The 25,516-nt window shown below is 36.7% G+C and overlaps 1 protein-coding gene across 10 annotated transcripts in view; it reads left to right on the plus strand.

Moving 5' to 3' along the window:
* cadps2 (Ca++-dependent secretion activator 2) overlaps positions 1 to 24,550 on the plus strand; it is a 158,087-nt gene extending 133,537 nt beyond the window's left edge. For 2 of the 10 annotated variants that reach the window (XM_065292022.2, XM_065292024.2), the window contains exons 20-30: positions 970 to 1,089; positions 2,842 to 2,871; positions 7,629 to 7,784; positions 7,875 to 8,022; positions 10,535 to 10,549; positions 12,217 to 12,291; positions 12,562 to 12,645; positions 15,132 to 15,164; positions 18,883 to 18,990; positions 23,452 to 23,556; positions 23,727 to 24,550. In XM_065292022.2, the coding sequence (XP_065148094.1) occupies positions 970 to 1,089; positions 2,842 to 2,871; positions 7,629 to 7,784; positions 7,875 to 8,022; positions 10,535 to 10,549; positions 12,217 to 12,291; positions 12,562 to 12,645; positions 15,132 to 15,164; positions 18,883 to 18,990; positions 23,452 to 23,556; positions 23,727 to 23,897 (1,045 nt within the window). In that variant the 3' untranslated portion in view covers positions 23,898 to 24,550. The remainder of the gene's footprint in view (positions 1 to 969; positions 1,090 to 2,841; positions 2,872 to 7,628; positions 7,785 to 7,874; positions 8,023 to 10,534; positions 10,550 to 12,216; positions 12,292 to 12,561; positions 12,646 to 15,131; positions 15,165 to 18,882; positions 18,991 to 23,451; positions 23,557 to 23,726) is intronic. The other 8 variants (XM_065292025.2, XM_065292031.2, XM_065292027.2 and 5 more) reach the window with 5 other exon arrangements.
* Positions 24,551 to 25,516: the final 966 nt, after the last annotated feature.

Genomic DNA, 25,516 nt, shown 5'->3' on the forward strand with positions numbered 1-25,516 from the left:
TGCAGTTTTCAATTTTAAAATGTGAGGCCAAACCAATTAACTTTGCAAAGAATGGAAAGAGTTTAAAGTTTTATCATCATTATCTTTCTCTATTGCATTCTACTTCTCATTTTTGACTTTACGGTTACCTATTGTGTTGTAGATTAGTGTAGTGTACCTGTGTGTCAATCATTCAGCAGACGAATCTTTGAGAATGTCTACTACCTACAAATTTGCAGTTGATTGCGAGACTTACTTTAACCTATAACCTCAGTGTGTTTGACAGACTACCATGCGTCTGAAATCACATACTGTGACTGTAGGTACTGAATTAGATGAAATACATACTTATCCATCGTTTCAAACAGTAGGTCCTATATAGCATGAACACGGACGTACGATATCCGTCAAGTTGAGACATCAGGTGACAAACGTCATCATACAACAAGTAAGTCACTAACTGGAATGACGTTAAACAAACGCAACGTAACGACAAGGGACAGCTGTTTAATAATGTATTTGAATATAGCCGCGTTACCTTTTTCAGACATTTTTTAATAAAACAACACCTCTCCTTCTTGTTCTTCGTTGGGTGACTCTTCTCTTGGGGGCTCACGGGATAGTAAAGTGTCATCGAATTAATCTTACCGGAAGTAGTTAGTCATCCGGGTACTTTCCGCCAAATGTTTTTAGAATACTATGAACACAGAGATACTATTCGCCATGCATACTACTTTTCATCTACTATAGAAGTAGGCGGTTTTGTACGCAGTGTAAGTTTTTATCCTAGTTCATGTTTAATTCAAGATGGCGTCTGCTCTGACTAAGGTCTACTGTATTTCCTGTCTGTCTGGTTATCGATAAACCTTTTCTGTTTTCTCCCACGATCAGTCAATTACTGTTTTCTCCTGCTCTATCTGATATCAATGTACAATCTCATTCTCTGTTCTGTTAGTACTTCACTGCTTTTAACTCTTTGATCTCTGGCAGGACTATAACCAACAATCTGCCAAGCGTTCCACTGCCCAGAGTTCCCAACCTGCCTCTTAACCTTCCTCAGATGCCCAGCTTCTCTGCCCCGTCCTGGATGGGGCCGTTGTGTGATAGCACGTGTGTATGGGGCCACTGGGCACCATTACTGCTTACTGTTCTTGACATATGCTTATTATAGCTGCAAAAAGTGTGCTCACGGTTACAGAAGTCTCAGAAATCTCAGAAATGACGCCAAGCAAATGTTTTAAAGTGTAAATTCATCTTTATGGACCCTAAACTAAATGTAAAAGCTATAAGCGTTTTTTTTTTTTTTTTGGAAAGGATTATTGCACCCAAAAAATGTAGCTTCTTTATTAAAATTCCTAGATGCATGATTAATGTGAGATTATGTTGGTAATTGTAATGGATTTGAGCATTATACACTGCCAATCAAAATTTGGACATGCTTTACTGAATTCATCTAAGTTTTTAGGCAACTTGGGTTAGCATATGAACGTCTTCACAAAAGTGCATTTTAATTAAAGGGAATTAAAATGTAGCAGTTGGACAAGATAGCGAAAGAAAATCAGCCAACAAGTGGCCAGCATATTGTACGTGGGAACTAATATGATTTAAAAAGCGTCCCAGGATGCACCTCATGAAGTTTGTTGAGAGATTGCCCAGAGCTGTAAACTACACAAAGTGTGTCTGTTTGGACACGATAAAATATGATATTTGTGTGATTCGGTTACTAAATAATTGTCACATTTGTGTCATTTCAAGTTTATATAACTTGAATGTGATAAACAAAATACTAAATTTTGACTGGTAGTGTATCTCTTGTTTGTAAGCGCATGTTTACAAGGATGATGTGGATGTGCTTGCATGTGTGTTATTCTCACGAAATCCAGACTTAGAAAGTGTCCAGCATCAGAATTTTTAAAAAGCTTTTGAAGTCAATTTTTTTGCACGTATAAGATCTGAACTTACTCTAACCATTATTTTTAGAGGATTTAAAAAATATTTCCTATAGAATAATTTAAATTTTTTAGATAATCATTATCAAAAATTAGCATTACCGCAACATGATTTTACATTAAATATATGCATTTACAAACTCATGTTTCGGTAATGAGAACTAAAAAGTTGTCTAGGTGCTATGACAAACAAAATTTCGACTTTTATCTGGAGAGAAAAATAAGAACTGCTTACCTGGTAGCCATCTTGAGTGTCACAGTCAATTATGTCCCTTCCAACATTTTTTTTTTAAATGTTAGTTTCTTTAGGGGTTAAACAATGATTGAAAATTGTTGCGGAGGATGAGAAAATTGGTCTTGGACACAGTTATATTCCTTATTATTGTCTCTACATTTACCAATGATCACCAAATACCATATGTTTCTTCAAATGTTTATAGTATAACATGCACTGAAGCTTTTAATTTTCTAGATTTATTAATTCTAAATATTTCTATGTCAAATAACCTTAATCCAGTCATGGACAGGTTGCGGTAATGAAAATTTTCTCCTTAAATGTGGAAAAACAACAAAATTGGTTTGTATGTCAAACAATGAAGAAATGTTTGTAACTGTATGCTTCTGATATTCTTACTTTGCATTTACTTTTTTAACAAAATTTTTCATGACACCTCATAAGACTAATTTCGCGAGAATCACCCATATGTTGATGTTTGTGTAGTGCGTTCCCAATATTGTATTGCTATTAGTTTTTGGTCTCACAGGGCACTGACTAAAAAGACATTTGTGATAGCATTTGTAAAAATTAACTTGTCTTCATTTAGTCTGGAGCCCTGCGTCCTTTGAGGCTTTTTGTCATAAGCGGATGATTTCTTGGCTAAATTTTAACGTGGTTATGCGTTTGATTTTACAGAGGACAAGGAATTAATTTGCCAGATATTTTGTGAGTACCACATATATTTCAACACTTCAGTCTGTGTGTTTTTGATGTCTCTGTGTTTCTGCCTTCACTGCATCCCGTTTAAAAGATAATTCACATGGGCGCGTGAGTCTCCATAAACATTCATTTCTCTTGTGATATGTGGAAAGGCGGCCACATATCGGCAGTTCATTCTGCGCAGTGAGAGAGCGTTTAATCCTGCTGTGAGCGTGCGATGTCGGTATAATAAACAACAACACTATTTTCTCTCTTCTGTCGGGGGTTATCAGGGTAACACTATCGTATAACTCTTTCGAGTACACAATACAGATTAGATCAAAATACAGGTCAGGATTTTAAGTTACTCTCACGCAACAAGCGAAACTACATTGTATCGAGTAAAGTGTAAACAGTATCGCTTTACAAAACCGTCCAAGAGTGCTTAAATAACATCTGAATGTTAAATCACATCCATCTCAATTAGCTTAGAGTGTGAACTGCAAAAGCACACCAGCTTTCAAGCCTGAAAATGTGTCTGTAGTGGGTGTATTCCTGTGGGTGACTGTCAGAGGGGACTCTGTGGTTAGCCGGTTGTTAGATTCAGCAAGAACTTTGTGTTCCCCTCCAGGGAGTCTCTTCATCAGGCGAGAAACTCATCCATTTGTTCAACCCGCCTCTTTCTTGCGCTCGTACAGGCTTGAGGCGGAGACGCGGACCCCCAAGGGGACTCTCGCGGACCATGCTGCCGCTAATTAATCGAGTGGGAGCTTTCGCTCGCCCCTTTTAATTGCACAGCGGACATTGCCAAACGATTTATTTTCCCGGACCGCCACTTGTGAAGGTAACAGTCTTTTAACAGCGAGGGGAATGAGTGCCCTTTTCCGTTGCCGGGCATTTGGCTCCGTGCACTCGCGTGAGCCCCGGCTACGTGTTGCCGTGTTAACTGCGGTTGACACGGCAGTGTCACTCCATCTGTCTCGCTTGGTGGAGATCTCTTGAGCCCCTTCGAACCCAGTGGAGTCTGCGCACAACATCAGTTGAAATTGCTCTCGATTTAGACTTCCCACAGCTTGTGAAAGTACAGTTAGATGGAGAGTGCCGTCTGCTGCAGTTCAGTCGGCTGGGTGCGAGATGACCTTTTTTTTTATCTCTGCAGACCATTTAGTTGTTTAATTGTGCATTTTTACAATTTTTGTGATTTTATTTGTTCATTGGTTGGTTCATCGTAAATATAGGCAGCTTTAACAGAACTGAAATATACTGTAGGCTATAAATGTGTCATGTCGGCCTATTTTAGTTGTGGCCCGGTTGAAGTTTACTTTCTGTTCACACTGAGGTTTAGTGGAACCCAGACCACTTATATCTTAATTATATAACAATAATAATATATTGGTTTTATTGTTAATTTAATATAATTATAATTCTAGATTAATTGGAAACATCATTAATGCAAATATTTAACTTTTAAAGTCGCATGAGTTTATTTGGAGAATTCACACCGCTCTTAAAAAAGGATGTAAAAACATCCCAAGCATAACATTTCAGGCCCACCATATTTTATTGCTTATTGTTTATGTCATTTTATCATATGTAACTCTGTGTAAGTCTGTTTGTTATTTACTACATAACATCATCCTACATCATGTGAAATATTTTGATATCTTTAATGTTGACTGAGTAAGGACATGACAAATTTTTTCATGAAATCAAACTTTAATGCTACTAATCTCAGAATTACATTATGAAACGTTAGGCTAAAGTCTCGTAATCTGAAAGTATATTAGATATCATATGTGACCCTGGACCACAAAACAAGTCACACAGGTATATTTGTAGCAATAGCTAACAAAACATTGTAAGGGTCAAAATTATCGATTTTTTATCCCAAAAATTTGTTATTTTTATTTCAAACAGTATGATAAATAATCATAATACAATTTGTCCATGAAAACAAACAAAAAAAACCCACAAATATTAGTAAAATTTCCTATATACATCTTGTAAGCAATGTCATTGTATTATCATACCTGTAGATAGAGAAAATGATAGATAATATCATTAATCCCCAAAGGATATTGTATCTAAAGATCATGTTCCTTGAAGATATTTTGTACATTTCCTATCATAAATACATAAAAAATTATTAGTCATTAGTAATGACTTCAATATTTAGATTTTTTGCAACCCCAGTTTGCCAGATCTTCAAATAGTTGTATCTCTGCCAAATATTGTCATATTATATATCACTGGAAAGCTCTCAGTATTTTTGACATATTTCAAGGTCGTCTGATGATAGAAATAATGTAGTTTTTTTGTTACATGACCTCCCCCCATAGGAATGCATATTTTATTTCTCTTTATTCATAACACTATATCCTATAAATCTTCAAAAATGTTGACAAACTATGTATCATTTGAAAGCTCTAAGAATGTAGTTTTCATATTTCAAAACCTTTGAGATGGTTCTCACTGCGGAACACAACATCCAGGGGGCGGGTTGGATCACATTCCCGACATTGTGATATCACTGAACGGATTTATTTGTACATTATCCCACTTATTACACAGCTATTCCTATACGAGTAAATATATAAACAAATTTTTTTGATATCTTTTATTAGCAAATAAAAAAAGGAAACCATCTAACTTGCGAGGGAAACCTGTTTCCTAATGGCTGTAAGCAACGCGTAAAACAAGTTCAAAGTCCATACAAGATAAACATTTTATTTATTAATTTCTAAATAACATGCCATAGCCTATATATTTTAATAATTATGCATATTTATACTGTATCCATTCATAGGTCTTAAACTGCATGTGGTAAGATTACTCGTAGTAGGCTTACCTGAAATGTTTTACTCCAAACATTACATAGCAAAAAACGTACATTTCACCCTAAAGGCACTACTTTTATTGTAGTCATAAGTAAAGTTAGTTACAACTTTAATGCGGAAATGGTAACGCAGCAACACGTGTATGACGTGTCTTGTGGTAAAACTGCCGACCAATGGGATCTCTGGATCTGGATCCAGCTCCGCCCCAGATCGTAATCCAACCTCGCCCCCTGGATGTCTGCAGTGAGGCGCTACTGAAACCTTTTGCAGTAATAATAAAGCATGACAGTAATTTATTAATTAGTCAAGAGTATGCAGCAAACCGTTGACACCTAGTGGTTGTTGTTGGTAAAACCACTAAAAGTGTGACACAAACCTAATTTTTTGTGATTTTTACTTGAAATTTGGATAACAACTACTTGAGACTTATGGCTTCATGTTTATATCATTTATTTTGTGAAACATTTACATTTTTATAATTTTATTTATAAAATTAATATGTTATTTTTATTTATTAAAATACATTTAAACTGCTAGAATTTTTTTATATTTTCACCTCCAGACACTTCTATGAAAACCCTTTCCTCTTCTTTAAAACAAGACCAAGCATTATTATTTGGGCTAAAGGTATATTTGAAGAGTTTGGTTCCAAAACGCAATAAATCCATTTTGACAAATTTCGGTAAAAACGTGTTTTCTATACCAAGAAAGTGACAAGATGAAAACCACTATTTTCTGTTACAAACTTTCACATAGCATCTTTAGGTTATAAAAACATAAGAAATTCAAATCCATAACTTGATTTTCAAAGATTTATTATAAAAACTAATTATTTTTTCCACAAAATGCAATAAATCCATGACAGTTTTTTATTTCAAAATGCTATTAATCTATTAAATCAATGTATAAATGTGCATTCATCTTTACCATTTTATATTTATTTAGTTGACTAGTGGTATACAATGATTAAAAAATAAACATTAATGGCATTAACCAAAACACTTACTTTGTTATATTAAGAACACATTGCTGCGGTTATATTTGACGTCGTCTCTTTACATTTTCACAGCGATCAGCTGTAAAATGTTTTGGTTCCGCTCGATTTTCGTTGACTTTGAGTAAAATAATGTAAAGTTTTCATAAGATCCTCTGGGGTCAATGTTTTAGCATGAGAAGCTTGATGCTGTCTGCAGAACAAGCAGCCGAGTGCCTCTCGCGGAAATTATTAGATGTTGATGGCTTACGTTTCTTTCCCGTCACAGAAAACCATCACAGGTTTAGCAATGCTATTAAAGTATTATTTTGTTTTGTTTGTTGATCACGAAGTACAAAGTAGATGAGGAAAATTAGGATTCCGTGTACTCAGCGCGCCGCCATGTTTGTTTACATTGCGTGAATGGTCCGCTGTAATATCAGGAATGGATTTATTGCGTTCTGTAAAAAAGGAGGAGTGGCGTTTGTCGCATTTTGGGAACAAAGGGAGAAAAGATGACAGAATATCACGGCGGGTATTGGATTTAGCGTAAAATTAATTATTTACTTTTAACTACTGACCTGATATAATACTGATTTTGGCAGTAACTCATTTTTTTCAAAAATGGCGTTTATTGCGTTTTGGAACCAAACTCTTCATTTATTTACATTTTAGGCTTGAGGTGAGTATCAAGATTTAAGACCAAGCTTCTAGACCAAAACATGCCAGAGTTGTATTAATTTGAAGGTGTACAACACACTCAAAAGGGATTTGCATCAGTTAAGGGGTTAATGACTGGTTTTTTGGTCCAGGGTCACATATAGTCTATAATATAGTAATATTTTCTCATTTTTTTAATTCAGTAAAAAGATTAACATACAATGTTACGTCAGTGCATTGAATGATTAAGGAGCAGACGTTCAAGAGAACAAAAATAATTAAATGCTAACATTTCAAATGTTTGTCTTCTTCAGTAATGGCTCGGCTACATCTGAAGATTTGTTCTGGAAGCTTGACGCTCTTCAAATGTTCGTGATGGACCTACACTGGCCGGAGCCCGAGTTCGCCAAACATCTGGAGCAGAGACTCAAACTCATGGCCAGTGATATGATGGAAGCCTGTGTCAAAAGGTTGGAAATCTTAGGCGACAGATAAATAATGAGATCAGTCTGTCATATACCTGTATATTGTCTTTGTTTACCACCATATCTGATATGTAGGACCAAAGCTGCCTTTGACTCGAAAATGCAGAAATCCAGCAAGTCCACAGATTTCCGTGTGCCCTTGTCCGTCTGCACCATGTATAATGTCCTCATGGATGCCAAGAAGCAATGCTCAAAGCTCTGTGTTCTTGATCAAGGTCAGGAGGTATGTCACCATCTTACCAACGCTTTAAATAAAGTCACATCTATCTTCATAAAAAACATTTAATAAACACCATATGTCTCATCATGAAAATACCATCTTAGTTTAATTCACAGCAAAGGTGATAACTAGATTATGAACATGTTAAGTGCAGTATTTAGATGTTTGAAGCGCACAGGCATTGCTGTCAAACTGCCAAAGGTCTTTCTTTTTATTACTTCGTATGGGTTTATTTTTATTTTTCTTTAGATGAGGTCTGTCTAAAGTGTTTATATTTTCTTTTCTTTGGCCCTCATCTCTTATGCCTTCACAATAAAGGTTTGTAACTCCAAAGACCTTGAATAAACCACAGTCAATCTTTTACAAAAACATTTAGAACAGCCATTATAACTTTACTTTATAAAGCCACAAACAAGCCACATTTAGTATTTAGCTTTCTATAGTTATGAATAGAGTGACATCATAGTGACTTTTGGGTGGGCTCTTTTTACCTTGGACAGTAAGCAACTAATTAACAATCACATAGCGACATGCTAACAACCCTCTAGAATAAGTTAGCAATTGTATAGTATTACATTTATTACACACTTCACCTCATTTAAGACCACACTGATTAGAAACCCCATTGACTTCCATAGTAGGAATACTATGGAAGTCAATGGGGCTTCTGATCGGTTTGGTTACACACATTCCTTTCCCCAATTTTTTTTCTTTGTGTTTATCAGAATAAAGAAATTCATACAGGTTTGTAACAACAGGAGAGAGAGTAAATTATAATTTTTTTTGGGGGGGGGGGGTGAATGTCCCTTGAACGTTTCAGTTGGCACATTATTATCTGGACTGAAGATGTATTTATTTAAGTTATAGGCTTGAGGTGAGTATAAAGTTTTAAGAGTAACACGTTTTCAGTTTCAGTCCAAAATTAATGCTTTATTTTTTTATTTATTCTTCCTATAAAAAGATTTTGTCAAGCATTTTTTATTGCCTATTTGCACAATACATGAATAAATGAAGAGTTTGGTTCCAAAACGCAATTAATCAATTTTGACTAATTTGGGTAAAAACGTGTTTTCTATACCAAGAAAGTGACAAGATGACAAGCACTAATGTCTGGTACAAACTTTCACATGGCATCTTTAGGTTATAATAAGATTAAAAATTCAAATCCATAATTTGATTTTCAAAGATTTATGCAATTAACGCAATAAATCCATGACAAGTATTTCTTTTTTTCAAAATGCTATAAATCTATTGAATCAATCTATAAATGTGCATTCATCTTTGCCATATTATATTCATTTAGTTGACTAGTGGTATTGACGGTTTCAGTAGTAACAACATAAACAAGCGGCTGTCGTGGTCCGCATGTAACTTCCGGTAAACTCCGCTAAGAATAAATAACAACAAAGTTCTTTAAACGTAGTTTATTTATATAACAAGCAAAAAAACAACACATAGATTACCTAGGAAACAAAAACATTTGTTATTTTGTTATTTTTGTTATTGTTCTTTGTTTAAAGGAGTAGTCCACTTTATAGATGGGGCCCATTGACTTACCATAGTATTTTTTTTCCTACTATAAAAAGTCAATGGACCCCATCTTTAAAGTGGACTACTCCTTTAAGAGATCAGTTTAGCAACTAGTCAGGCCATTAAAAAAACGAAACCGGAAGTAAAGTTTGGATCCAGACGTGTATCGCGTCAGCGCACGTGCGTCCGATGAAGCCGTCTATACACTGATTAAAAAATAAACATAATTATTAAAAACACTGTCATTGCTGCTGTTATACTTGGTACATCGTCGCTGAACTTTTTTGACAGCGATCAGCTGTAAAATGTTTTGGTCCTGCTCGATTTTCGTTGACTTCGAGTAAAATAATGGAACGTTTTTTCATAAGATCCCTGGGGTCAATGTGTTAGCATGACAGAAGCTTGATGCAGTTGGGAGAACAAGCAACAGCCGGCATTTTTCCTTTGTCGGAGTGCCTCTCATGTAAATTATTCGATTTTGATGGCTTACGTTTCTTCCCCATTACAGAAAACCACCACAGGTTTATCAATGCCATCAAAGTATTATTTTGTTTTTATTTGTTTGTTTATTACGAAGTACAAAGTAGATGAGGAAAACTAGGATTCGGTGTATTCAACGCACCGCCATTGTTGTTTACAGTGTGTGGAATGGTGCGCTGTGATTGGCTAAGCGGATTTATTGCATTCTGCAGAAAAGGAGGACTGGCGTTTATTGAGTTTTGGGAAAAAGGAGAAAAGATTACAGAATAACACGGCTGATATTGGATTTTGCGTAAAATTAAGAATTTACTTTTTAATACTGACCTGATACAATGCTAATTTTTTTTAATGGGGTTAGCGCATTTTGGAATCAAACTCTTCAAATTATTAAAGTCTTAAGAGATTTTATTGATTCTTACCAATGCATCACGCACCTCTAATATCATTTTTTCATTCATGCTTTGTTCATTTCTGCATGTCCTACACATTACTGCATGAATCCAAGGTTGACCAACAGTGGGTAAGTGTCACTCTCATAATGTAAGATTAAGTCAATTCATTATAGTTCAGTATTAAACATACTTTAGATTTAACATCCGTTCTCAAGATTCCTTTAAAGAAACACCTATAGCAGGTACTGGTAGAGAATGGTACCAGCAATGCTAAGGTCATAGGTTTGAATCTAATAAAGAGCCACCAAATGATAAAACGTAACTTGAATGAAGTTGTTTCAAATTAAAGCAAATGGAAAAATGTAACTGTAGGTATTGACTAATACTAGATTTTTATATCAGACCCTCAACTTTAATCACGGCACAAACAGTTTAATGTGTACCTCTCTCTCTCTCTCTCTCTCATGCAAAATGCTCCTTTCGTTTAAATTTCTTCTATAGTAGTTGATGCTACTCTTTTCCAGCCGTAAGTAAAGATGCTGACTTTATGTATAAAACGATTTTCCTGCCAGCAGTGACACTTAACGTCAGTGGCCTTGTGCGTCGAGATCACCATTCCACCACGAGAAACCGGCACTTTTATTTTCACTTCTCTAGTATCGGGTTAAACGGTATTTCTCTGCACTCAGCCAATTTTCCAACGTGCAGAATTGAAATTAATGGCCATCAGCGCGCGCCGCCGCGTTCCTGAAAGGCTTCATTGAAAAACAAAGAAAAGATTATTTTACCCGAGTTTGCCAGCCGCTTTATTTCAAAATACAAGGTTATGCTTTATAAACCGCCATCTCGCTGAAGTGACTCTAAAGTGGATGGCTACCAGATAAATGTTTTTAAAAGACATTATTGTTCTTTTGGTTTTCACACACACAAGCAAAGACCTCCTTTATAATTTGCTCGAATGCAAAAAAAGCCCTCGCGATTTAGCCGTATAAAAAGCAAACATGGAAGTGTTAATTGAGGTAAAAAGTCCTCGAAATTCTCCATTTATGAAAAAACTGCCATTTCGTGTAAAGGAAAAATAGGGTGAAAAGAAAATTAGGGCTGCTGACAGTGACCTCTTAGCACCCTCAATTTGTCACCGATCTGCGCGCATTGTTGATTGAAATTTTTAATTTGGCTGTCCTTTAGATTCGCCGTGAATGGGCATTGTTGGCAGAGATGAACTTCTGCTTGCGGCTCGCAGCTTGTATGCAGCTAAGGCATCTATTCAGCGCTCTCAAATGGATGTTCTCTCTCCCAACCCTTTGCTTTCTTCTTCTCTCTTTCCCTCACGCCTTTTTTCACCATCACTTTCCACAAAATAGGTGAATAAGACTTATCAGACGTGAAATGGCGGATTAATTGAATGCAGTGTGAGCCTTTGGTTGCCGCAGCTGGACGGGTTCTTTAGAAAAACACAAGGCTGCCCTAATTGTGGCCCGCACAAAAAGTATCCTTCAAATTCCTTTGCCCTAAACGAGAGCAGGAATTCCATTCATCGGCATAATGGGCCTAATAGCTGCTTAACTCAGGCCTATTACACAGAAGGATTTTACCTTCTCCCAGAACATGTCTTTGTGAATGTGCCGGGAGAGGTTGTTCTTTTCGGACCGTTCGCGATCCATTTTGCCGTCGCTCGCTCGAATCAAGGTTTCCACCAATCGGCATTGTTCGCCCCGTCTATTAATTTCTCTTTGGAGGGCCTAACGTATTTGTTTACGTTTCTTGTCTCTTTTCTCTCCCTCTGTGTCCGCAGCAACAGTACCACTCGAAAATCGATGTCCTAATCGAAGAGGCCTTTAAGGAAATGATCTCCTCCTTAGTCTCAAAGGTACAGCCATTGTCTCGCCCTCTTCGGAGACAACACGTCGCACGACATCAAGATTTGGCTTTTGCACATTATTCCCAACTGGCCTTCACCATGCATGAGCTTGACTATTTCAGAATATGCTGCTATTTAGTATTGTTTAAACTTGGTTTGAATTGCGTTCAGGGGAGGGCTGTACTTTACGTTTTCACTGCACGATTCTCTGTCCTTAATTGTTCGTTGTTGATTGCGCTAAAGGTCTGTTGTCACGCAAACATTTCTTCGCTTTCACAGTTTGCAGCTGTTTTAGACGGGGTGTTGTCCAAACTCTCACGATATGACGAAGGAACATTCTTTTCTTCCATCCTCTCTTTTACAGTAAGTATTTTCATGGTTATCCATACCCCCACCCATTTCTGGCATCTCATTTCTGACTGATAGATCAGTGATTTCTAAACATGTGTAACATGCGTAACATGTTCAGCTGGAATAAGTATGGTTTGATTTTGCTTCGGTAAACCTATAAAACAATATATATATATATATATATATATATATATATATATATATATATATATATATATATATATATATAAAATTTATGAAGAGTTTGGTTACAAAACACAATAAATCTATTTTGACTAATTCCGGTAAAAATGTGTTTTCTATACCAAGAAAGTGACAAGATGAAAACCACAATTTTCTGTTACAAACTTTCACATAGCATCTTTAGGTTATAAAAACATAAACAATTCAAATTCATAATTTTATTTTCAAAGATTTATTATACAATTTTTTCCAAATAATGCAATAAATCCATGAAAATTTTTTTCAAAATGCTATAAATCTATTGAATCAATATATAAATGTGCATTCATCTTTGCCATGTTATATTCATTTAGTTGTGGTATACACTGATTAAAAATCAAAATGTTAACGGCATTAATTAAAACACTTAAGAACACTGTCATTGCTGCTGTCATCCTTGGGACGTCCTCGCTGAACTTTTTTGACAGCGATCAGCTGTAAAATGTTTTGGTCCTGCTCGATTTTCGTTGACTTTGAGTAAAATAATGGAAAGTTTTTTATAAGATCCCCTGGGGTCAATGTGTTAGCATGACAGAAGCTTGATGGTGTCGGGAGAAAAAGCAACAGCCGGCATTTTTCCGTTGCCCTAGTGCCTTTTACGTAAATTATTCGATTTTGATGGCTTACGTTTCTGCCCCGCCACAGAAAACCACCACAGGTTTATCAATGCCACCAAAAGTATTATTTAGTTTGTTTGTTGTTTACAGGTTAACGTGGAATGGTGCGCTGTGATTTGTTGAGCGGATTTATTGCATTCTGCAGAGAAGAAGTTGTTGCGTTTATCGCGTTTAAGGAAAAAAGGAGAAAGGATGACACAATAACACGGGGGATATTGGTTTTGCGTAAAATTAAGAATTAACTTTTTAATACTGACCTGATACAATATTGATTTTGGCGGTAACATTTTTTTTTAAATGGTGTTTAATGCTTTTTGGAACCAAACTCTTCATATTATGCGACCCTGAATCATAAAACCAGTCATAAGTCGCACAGATATAGCAATAGCCAACAATACATTGTATGGGTCAAAATAGTTTTTATTTTTATGCCAAAAAAATCATAGGGATATTAAGAAAAATCATGTTCATGAATATAATTTGAAGAGTTTCGTTGCAAAACGAGATAACTCGTTTTTTTTTTTTTCAGAAATCTCGTTTTTTTGGTCGTGCATTCCAATTAATATCAACTCAACTGCAGTTGGTTTGTTTAGATTTAAACTTTCATATCTTAAATATACAGCCAAGTAGCACTATAAAACAAAATAATAACATGATAACATAATAATAAACATGTTTTGACAAACATGTTAAAAAGGGATTTATCTCGTTTTGCAACGAAACTCTTCATTGGTAAATTTTCTACTGTAAATATATCAAAAATGTATTTATTATTAGTAATATGCTTTGCTAAGAACTTTATTTTGACAACTTTAAATGCAATTTTCTTAATATTTTGGGATTTTTCACCCTTAGATTTCAGATTTTATTAAATGGTTGTATCTCGACCAAATATTGTGCTTATTTATTCAGTTTTCATATGATATAATTATGTCAATTTCAAAAAATTTACCCGTAAGACTACATTTGTTGTCCATAGGGCTGACAATACTTTAATGAGTAATACAGCTTAGATTTAAACGACTAATCCGGATACATTTAAATATCAGTCCTTCCAGAAATAGTTTTTTTGTAATTGATCCGGGCCAAAATCCTTGATCTTGGGGCATGTTTTCTTAAAAAATGTGATGGAATATCTGGGATATTTATGCAATTTTGTGCGATGAAACTGCTGGGAACTTGCAAAAACTTTTTGCAGCTTTTACAGCTTTTCAATGATGTTCACGTCGCGTAATTACGTCACTTCATTACGTTCCCATGGGAACAGGGGACAAGGCTGCGCTTGTGTACAGTAAATGCAACATTTTTCAACTTTCTGCTAAAATATATGTGACTTTTTGCTATGAAAATTATGAAATCATGTAAGCCAATTTATGCTGCGAAAGTGCAGCCTATAAATATGCGGACTTTGGTTGATTATGCATTAAATCATGCAATTGCACAATTGCGTTTTTTTTTTTTTTTTTTTGGAGGGACTGGAATATGTACCTTTTGTTTCTGTATTTCACCCACAATAACAATTTTTGTTGTTAAATTTGGTAATGAAAATGCGTTTAAGCTTGATGGGATGTGTGGGTACAGAAAGATTGTGACCCTTCAATGCATCATTTATTAACCAAAATATATTTAGCAGAGTTACTTTTCTCTGTTGTCCCCAAGGTAAAAGCAGCAGCCAAATATGTGGATGTCCCAGTAAGTTTCATTTGGAGGTATAAGTGGTTACTGTCTGCACGTTTCCAAAATGGCCTTTTAAAGTGTTGTGTGCGAATGTGCTTGTGCATGCATTTATTTGTGTTTGTGTTGTATTATTTATTCAGCTTTGCCAAACATTTCTATCTTGGTTTATTAAGATTTTTTTAAGCATTACTTAGCAGCATTACTATTACACGATTTTTTATCATTTGGGATTCAAGGCAAATTTAGAAGAGGGATTGGAGTGTCTTCGAGAGCTGGCTGTGCAAGACTAATTAGTATCCCGATTGGCTTAAAATCAGTCTCACGATCTGCCACCGTGTTGACAATAGGCAGTCACAAGCAGAGAAAGATGCTAATGAATCACCAGGAACCAAGACTGTGTTCAAAATGACGCCCGTGAGCAAGCAGAAAGAACGTAACGCTGTCGAGGGAAAGCACGTCCTTCTGAACCGAGACTACATTGGGATTCAAACGGGCTTTATTTGTAAAAACATGAAGTATTTAAGTCAACAAACCTCATTTTAGTTTTTTTTATGCAGTGACATTCATTACTGTATAAGTGTGGCTTTAATCCAAATACTTTTTTGGTCCACTCTTCATGACAGAAATAAGGTTTCCAGAAACGCCCAAAAAGTCACTCAAACCCCAGACGTTCCTGTGATCCAACACCCCGTCACTCCAGCTGAGCTCTTGGTATCCCATCTCCCCCTCAATTATATTGTAACCTCCACCTTGCGCTTTTGTACAGAAGGAAAAGCACTTTTCACGAAGCCGGAGAAGGAGGGGAAGACCTGGCTGTGGTCTGGCCTTTGGCACCGAACATTGCCAGGCTCTTGTCACGAAAGGTTAAGCTTCTCCGCTCCTTTGTGCAGTCTGCCCCTCAAGAGCTCGGGCTTTTTGGCGAGGCGCCCTCCGTTTAACGCACTCGTTCGCACGTTCACACCCGCGCTAACACGCCTCACATTTCTCTCCGCATTAACGCTACCACAACAAAGTATTTACTCAAAACTTACAGATTTTCCAGCACCGAAACGCACACATTCGCACACCTGCACCTGGACGGTGAATGAAGCGGTGGCAGGAAGCCAGGTTAGCCGTCCTGTGTAATTACTGCGCATTTCGTCTCCGCTTCCCTTTCTACTGTTTCCCATCCACGCCGCTTATCCGCTCGGCTTAACCAGTCATTAACCTGGCGTTAATCTCACCGTCCCACACCTCTCCATTCATTCATTCACACACTCACACCCCGACCCACACCCAACTGCCCTTGCATTGTGTGGCCTCACGGATGGGGCTTGTTGTCCCTCGCTGGCTTTGTTGTGCTTGGAAGATTTTGTGCGAGTTAAAAGACCCAAACTTGCATCTCTGCCCAAAACCTTTTGAGGTGCTTTAGTAGGAATAATATACAATAAGGTACAAAAGCTGTCACTGGGGCGGCGCCCTTTGTATTCTACCTAAAGGTTGCATATTAGTACCTCAACGGTACCTAAATAATGACAGCTTTTGTACTTACATTTCTGACAGTGTACCCTTTTTAGTAGTGTGACAGTAGTTTACCTTTTTTCCAAACAGTGTGGCTTTCCAGCGTTCCAGCATGTAGCTTTCATTCATTTCAAAAGTCCACGTGTGGAATTTGATATTTTGAGATGTTTTGTTAAATGCTGCTGTTCAACATGGTGATATAAATTAGGGTGCTGACAGAAGGTTGATGTTCAGATGTCTGAATAAAGGAAGGGGGGTACGGTTTCCAAGCCCTCGGGTTATATCAGCAATCGAGTCATGGGTGGGAAACGCGTCACAGCAATTATTTAACTATTTAGACATTTTTCATGCTTGTAACACCCACAGTGTGAATAGAAATATTGTTTCACAGGTAAAAGGATCGCTTTTAACAGGTTATATGTCACTGGTGCTTTTTGTAGGGGGTTTAAACAGATGACATCAATATTTAATACGTCTGTTTGATGTTTGTATTTGATTTGATTTGGTGTTGAATTTGCTTACTCTAATATAAATGCTACATAAGTGATTTTTTTTGCTGGTTGAAACAATAGTCGTCATGGACTTTATATACTTTTGGACTGGAGCTTAGTACAAATATGCTCATTTTCCAGCTCCCATCGAGTGAAACATTTGATTTTTGCCGTTTTGGAATCCATTCAGCTGATCTACGGGTCTGACGGTACGACTTTTAGCATAGCTTAGCATAATCCATTGAATCTGATTAGACCATTAGCATTGCGCTAAAAAATAACCAAAGAGTTTTGCTATTATTTCTATTTAAAACGTGACTCTTCTGTAGTTACATTGTGTACTAAGACCGACAGAAAATTAAAGTTGCACGAGGCGCAATGATATTACACAGTGCCCGAAAATAGTCCCCTGCTATTAAAGTTATCAAGGGGACTATTTTCGGGCACCGCTTAAAGGACAAGTTCGGTATTTTAGACTTAAAGCCCTGTTTTCAGATTGTTTATGGTCAAATAGAATGGTTTTGACTGAAATTTCGACATTTTCGGCTGCCCTGAGAATTTTCGCGTGTTTGTGTTTCAGCTCAGACCTCTACATTGGGTTAAATGGTGCACTGGAACAATCCTTCCTAAAATGCATTAAACTTTCGTTTACAAAGACGTGAAACTCACCGAGTGGTCAGGGGTGTTTACTGATATGCTCACACAAAAATCGCTGCAAAAGATGCTTTCCAACAGCTGTTTTAGCATTCGTTGTTAACTTGTGGACCTATTTCCCCAAACGCCTCACACCCGTACATTCTTCCGCTTAGAACTTGAATAATAAACACTCCAGCCCAGGTGGTGGCGCTAATCCGCCTTTGCCAATTGCAAGAATAGAAACAAAGTTCCCGGCGCGGAGTAATACCGTACCTCACAGCACATCTAATACAGTCAATGGAGTTGGTAAAAACTACGATAAAACCTGTTGGAATGCGTCTTTTGGAGCGATTTTTGTGTGAGCATACCAGTGAACACCCCTGACCACTCGGTGAGTTTCACGTCTTTGTAAACGAAAGTTTAATGCATTTTAGGAAGGATTGTTCCAGTGCACCATTAAACCCATTGTAGAGGTCTGAGCTGAAACACAAACACGCGAAAATTCTCATGGCAGCCGAAAATGTCGAAATTTCAGTCAAAACCATTCTATTTGACCATAAACAATCTGAAAACAGGGCTTTAAGTCTAAAATACCGAACTTGTCCTTTAATATCATTGCGCATCCTGCAGCCATGTTACAGCAGCAAAGTCCTTGATTATTACGCCAGAATGAGAGAATAGTTCCTAGCCATATCTGCCTAGAAAATCTTTAAATTTTCTGTCGGTCTTAGCACACGATGTAACTACAGAAGATTCAAGTTTTAAATGGGAAAAATATTGAAATTCTTTGGTTATTATTATTTAGTGCGATGCTAATGGTCTAATCAGATTCAATGGATTGTGCTAAGCTATGCTAAAAGTGGTAGCGCCAGACCCGGAGATCAGCTGAATGTATTCCAAAACTGTAAAAATCAAATGTTTAACTCAAAGGGAGCTGGAAAATGAGCATATTTTCAAAAAAAGTGTAGTGTATCTTTAATGCACCTAATACGTGTTAGTGAACATTATCAATATGTTTGTTGACAGAATATGCTTTGCAAACCACAAAAATGAAAGTAACATAACATAAATGTGATGATATAAAATCTTTTGTCACTTCTTGACAGAAACCTGGTATGGATCTTGCAGACACCTACATCACCTTCGTAAGGCAGAACCAAGACATTCTGCGAGACCGTGTGAATGATGAGGTGTACACAGAGAAGATCTTTGACGTAAGTTTCAGCTGTACAGAGATCAGATCTATTTACTATTTAACACCCGTGTGCTCCTAAATGGCTGGCAGTCAGATGGAGTGCTTTATTGCTGGTACAGAAAATATTGTGTCCCAATATCCTGCAGTATTGTCACTTTCAAGAACTAAAATCTCCTCATCTAGCTATTCAGAGAGAATAGTAGCAGGATATGACGCAGGCTGGATTTGAAATTGCCTCTCCCACATGAGCACCATTGCTACATGTCTGAGGGAATGTGCACTGTTAAACCAGACAGTGGCGGCCGGTGACTTCTCTTCCGAGGGGCACGAATTCAAAATATGTGTTCGGAGTGTCATGTGTGTTGCTTGTCATGTTAAAATATGTGTTTGTTGTGTCATGTGAACCATGCGTATATGTCAAAATACGTGCCTGCTGCAGATGCGTCGAATGGGTTTATGTTAAAAGAGACGCTCACACTCAGTTAACACTTAATTCTGAGATTAAGCGGGTATCGGGCAAACGTGAGCGTCTCTTTTATCATAAACCCTTTGGAAGCGTCTGCAGCAGGCATGTATTTTGACATGATTCACCAAACACAAATTTTGACATGCCGAGTCACACCCATGATGGGCTAAATACATGTTGTGATGGGCTTCGCATCGTGCACCCTCAAGAAAGAACTCACTGGCTGTCACTGTACCGAGACATTGTCTTTATTTAAACAATGACGTAAACATCACTTAATATTTTAAGTTTTGGACATATACTTAAAAAAAATCTCATTTCACTTTTAAGCGTATAAAGTTTATTAAACTAAAACATTCAAGCAAAATTAACTTTAAATTATCAATACATGTAATAAATAATCCCATAATCCTTTGTACCTGAATATTTTGATTATTTATGCTTTTTCACAGAATAAGAACTGATAAGAACTTCAAATACTTAAATATTTGTTATAAAATGTCATAGAGGTGTATAAATGATATTTTTATGAAGACGCTGACTTATGGTGAGTCGTAAATTCTGTGTTATAATACCATTTAGATAACAACCGCTCAAAACTAATAACACACGGTAACACAGATGCTGCAAATAATTTTGACGGGTACAGTTAAATATTACACAAAATAAAATATAAATACGTCTTTTATTAACATATCCAGAATTATATTTACAAATTATTAAAGCGTCCATAACAAATGCTGTTTCTGTGTATCTGATGTTAATCTGCTTTTTTGATACTTTGCATCTGTTTAGCACAAGGAAACCAACTCTTAAACTGTGTTAATAAGTCAGAATGCATGAAATACCATTGAACCCCCCCAAAACCAAATATTGTGTTTGTTACATTTGAACGTCCTGTCTTATCTTAAAACCAAAAGTAAACGTGTTTTCCTCACAGGTGGTCTGTATTCATAAAAATGCAGACCACCTGAAAATATTGAAAATATTTTTCAATCAAAATTGAATGCCCCTTACCTTACTTATGAGGTTGTGTAATAAAAGCGAGATAATATACAGGCAGCCAGTTGTTATCACGAAATAAGCACCTTCAGTGTGATAAAATATCACACTGTCGGGACTTATTTCTGCGATAACAACCTGTTGTCTACACCAGTGGTTCTCAAACTTTTTCAGCATGCGGCCCCCCCTTGTGTACGGCGCATTCCTTCGCGCCCCCCCCCCCCCCCCCAAAGAAAATGTATGACAAGAAACTGTTCAAAAATTCAACTTTTAATTAAACAAAACATATTAAATAATACGAAGTAGTGCTGTTGGTTAGTAGTCATATTTTTTTTAGGTTTAATTGCACAGAATTCATGATAAATGAATTGATTTTATAAAATGTCATAAAACTGGTGCCCCCCTGGCACCATCTCGCGGCCCCCAGTTTGAGAACCACTGGTCTATACATTCTCCCTTACTTAAATCAATTTAAAATTAAGTTTATTGAACTTGCTGAATTCTATTGAAATGACTAGAAATGTTAAGTTAAATGTACTCTTGTTTTAGTTCAAATTACTTAATTTTTTAGGTCAACAACTTTCCTCCAATTATTTCAGTAAATTCAACTTGTCCAGGTTTATGGTGTGCTAGGATAAGGCTACACATAGTTTAGCTGTGTCTATTTATCTAGGTTAAACACTGGGGACTAATTTAAGTCATAAACTACTAAATTATTAAAGTATTAATTTATATATTACATTTTAACAGTTTGAGTTGATTAACATAATTTAATTATTTGGCACATCTAACTTTTCTCTAATGAAAACATGGGCTCAAGCTGAGGAAATCCGACAACGTGGTTATTACAATTTTACTTATTAGATTAATGACCTAAAAATAGACCTTAAAAACTTCTTAAGCATGCATATCGTTGTTTTTAAATCTTTTAAATACTTATTTGTTTCCAGATTTCAAGTTGTTTTAATAAATATCAGCCATTTGTTTTAATATCAAACATTCCACCAAAAAACAACACTCATGTTAAGTACTGTATGTCTGTGCACAACATTGTCTTTCCATCCTTCCCGGCCCCTCTCTTCAGCTGTATAGGTATTGTAGACCCGAAGCATAGGAGGTTAGAGGGGTGGGGAAAGTTTTTGTAGCAAGAGGCAATGAGGCCTCAACAAGAGCACTCATGAGCCCACTGTGACCACTTCCAGTGCCTGAATACTCACCCGGGACTCCTGTTGACCTCAGAAAGAGAGAGCTCGATGTTATCAAGTACCCCCAGGCCAGCTAAATTTGCTACTACTACCTTATTTTTGTTCAGAACGCATGTTTTAGAGACACCAGATCTATACAATGACACAAACACTCCTGAGAGCACACACACAAACTGGCTTTGAAAAGTTTCTAGCTAGATTGGAGAGATGCAGTGTTTGTTGCCTCCTCTCGATTCATTAGACCCTCGGCGAGGCCGCCAATGGCACCGTATGGAAACAGAGGAGAGGAATGGATGTGCCCCGCGCCCCAACAGCTCCTAATGCGTGTCAGACAAACACAGTCATGTATCGGGAGACGACTCGGAGAGAGGTCGCCGTGTGTCACCACAGAAGCTTCCTCATCAAACACACCGTGCGCACATTTGTGCCGAGCGTCTCTTTATACGTATCAATCGCCTAATCTAATTTTTTCTCGAATCTCTCCGGTTAACTGTTTGGTGGGCGCTGACTTTGTAAATATATATACATTTTCACCTACAATTGTGGCGTACGTAAGGAAATCAAAAAATCAGTCCTTGCAGGCTGCCTTCTGTTTGTTCGGGGATGCTAAATCTCCGTGATTAGGAAAGTGATGAGGTCCACACGGCCTTCAGCCTGGTCACAGGTGTGGATCCTGCCCTCCCCTGCCTCTCTAATGAACCACACAAGAGGACACTTAAGGCCGTGATTACCAACACTCGGGACGGAGATTTATCTGACGACCACTGATATGAAGAAATGCATTGTAGTTCCTTCACCTCCAACAATTAGGGCACCGCCGCAGTGCTTCAATTACACGCCTGTCCTGTCGCTTTCCGTTAAATTGGAAATGCGTTTTAAATAAAGATTGTAATCAAGTTTGAAAAATTAGAGAGATAAATGAAAACAGGATCGATGATGCTACCTGGTGATGTTTTAAAAAGAAACGGGCAACCTTGTGACCTGACTGAATATGGTAATTTGTATCCAAACGCACGCCTAATATCGTATTCCAAGTGTCTAGTCATTCCGGACAATCGTTTTTCACTTTCCATACTGATATATTAGACTGGAGATGGAGTCAAAGGCTCCCCGCGCGAAGCAATTCACCTTTGGATGGCGTCTGATTAAAGAGCTCGCTGCTTTCTGTTTGTTTTTTTCTTTTACGGCTGTCGTGCCCATTTAGCATCTTGGAAGAAAGCGGCGTAATGTCAAATCACTAAGAGTCTGGCCTTCTGCGTCTCTAATTATTATATAAGGTGTCCTCGGGTGGAATAAAATGAATGCGTTATCAAGTAATATTAATACACAGTGTTGAGTGTCCCCTTCACACACACATTCAAGTGTTAGCCTTGTAATTAGTAGGTTCAGTATCTTTAGCTGTAATCGGTTTATTATGTGCGAATGTGAACTCAGATCATACTTAGGGCAAGAGAAGATACTTACAGCAAGTTCAGTAATGAGCGGTGAATACTGTCATACATTTAAACAGGTAATCGTGCTTTTAATGCAGCTTGTATGTTTTCACCTGAATGAATTGAAGTATCAGGTTTAATAAAAATCAGAAATGACTTTTTTTGCTATAATGATCCGCAGACTCGATTTTCAATTTGCCGGCACAAAAAACTTAACCAAACGAGGACCTTTATTATACCCCGCCTAAATCACATCTTTTATTCGCTTAAAAAGAGTTTTTTTGTGCTTTGTATTTTATGTCCCCTTTAGGTCAAGGTTTATCTCTCTCTCTCTCTCTTCCTTTCTTTCTTTCTCCCTCTCTTCACATTCACAGCAATGGTACAACTCTTTCATGAAGGCAGTGTGCGTGTGGCTGACAGACAGGCTGGACCAGCAGCTGCATGTTTACCAACTCAAAACTCTCATCAAGATTGTCAAGGTAAAAAGAGAAGAATACAGCGCTAATCGGCCGTGACAAAAGTGTCAAGTTCGGCTTGGCTGCACGAGGAATTCCATTAGCCTGAAAATAAGAGATTAATTAGTACATGAGTGCCACATATTGTCCTTCAAACTATTTCATTGCTTTATTTGTCCTGTTTCTTCGCACAGAAGTCCTACCGCGACTTCCGACTGCAAGGCGTGCTGGACGGCACCTTGAACAACAAGAGCTACGAGACGGTTTACAACCGGCTCACAATCGAGGAAGCCACGGCGGCCGTGTCTGCGGCCGACGGCCTGCAGGGCATCACCATGAGGGACAGCGATGAAGAGGAGGGTTAATATCAGCACGTACATGGATAGTCAAGTCGATACAAAGAGGCCAGATTTTAGCTCGCACTCCAGCAAGTGCCCTCTTGTCGTCACCATGCTTGTACATTGGCCACTTACAGACGAGCTACGGTGTCTCTTTCTGTCGTTCTGTATTTGATGTGCGTGATATGGTGGCCCGTCGCGTTACCAGGCAGCCTCGGCTCGTGATTGTCCGAAATGCTAGCGGGGTGCACTCGTAGATGCTGATTTCCAAAGGTTTACACAGAGGCCAACCATTGATTTGTTTAGGTTTCATATAGGCACGGTGTACCGGATTGAAGGATAGAAATACAGAGCGTGATAGTGTCTGCTTACAGTATGTGCCGTTTTCTGCATCAGCTTGGAATCCTCAGGCTAAAGCCATAAATATGGTGAATGAAATGCTAGTTGTTCACTGTTTATCCAATGAAATCGTGACACTGTTTCACTCAATAACTATGGTAGAAGTTACAGTTGAGTGTATCTTGTATAGTACTGTATGTTGTCAATGTCTATGTTTCAGATCAACGAATATGTCTATATGAATTTTAACAAGAGTTGTATATTTCTATTGTCTTTGTGCACCTGAGTTTGTCCAGGTGTCTTTTAAATGTGCCAGAATTAAAGTGTTTTTAATGTCACAACTCTGGTCTTTTATGTCTGTGTTATTTAATTTATATATATATATATATATATATATTTTTTTTTTTTTTTTTATATATATATTATATATATATATATATATATATATATTTTATATATATATGAAATATGAAATTATCTCACACACATGTATTTTATGAATATAAATATAAAAGGGTATAAAAGATATGTTTAAACAACATTCAGCCTGCCTCAAATATAAATTTAATTAATATTGCTTAAAATTATTATATATATATATATATATATATATATATATATATATATATATATATATATATATATATATATATATATATACTGTGGGTATATGTATATACAATTTATACTGACATAAAAATCCAGACTGTCATTTAGACCAACTTTATATACAACTTTTCAATTAATTAAAAAAATTGTTATTATTGTATATTTCTTTACAGATATTGTTATTTTAGTTAAAGCTTCAGTTTTGTTATTTCCATAAGACCCGGACTTACTGCACTTTAAAAGACCTTCATATTTATTCTGCTATACATTTTACAAATTTAAAAATAGGGTTTAAAAAATAAATAGGGTATTGACCGTATAATAGACTACTTATAGAATACCAATTTACATGTGCAGGTTACATTTACCAATGTATTATTTCCTGGTCTTTACGATAAATATTTAAATAGTAAGAAATAATTATGGTAAGACGTAGTTATTATTTATTTTATGCAAAATAAAAACGCAACAAGGCCGACAATGGACAATTGTGAACGTTATAGCCATTTTAATATGCATACTGTAATGCCATTTCTGGCATTTGTTTACTGTGGCTTTTTTTATTTAATAATTACATTTTATTTACTAGTCTAAACCAGAGACCTTGACTGAAAGAAGAACAAATAAAACATCTTATTTCAAACAGATGTAAAAAATGTCAAAGATTTTTCTGCCTAGAAATAAAGTATGATTATAAG

Source organism: Paramisgurnus dabryanus, chromosome 23 (assembly GCF_030506205.2).
Source record: "Paramisgurnus dabryanus chromosome 23, PD_genome_1.1, whole genome shotgun sequence".
NCBI classification, from domain to species: Eukaryota; Metazoa; Chordata; class Actinopteri; order Cypriniformes; family Cobitidae; genus Paramisgurnus; species Paramisgurnus dabryanus.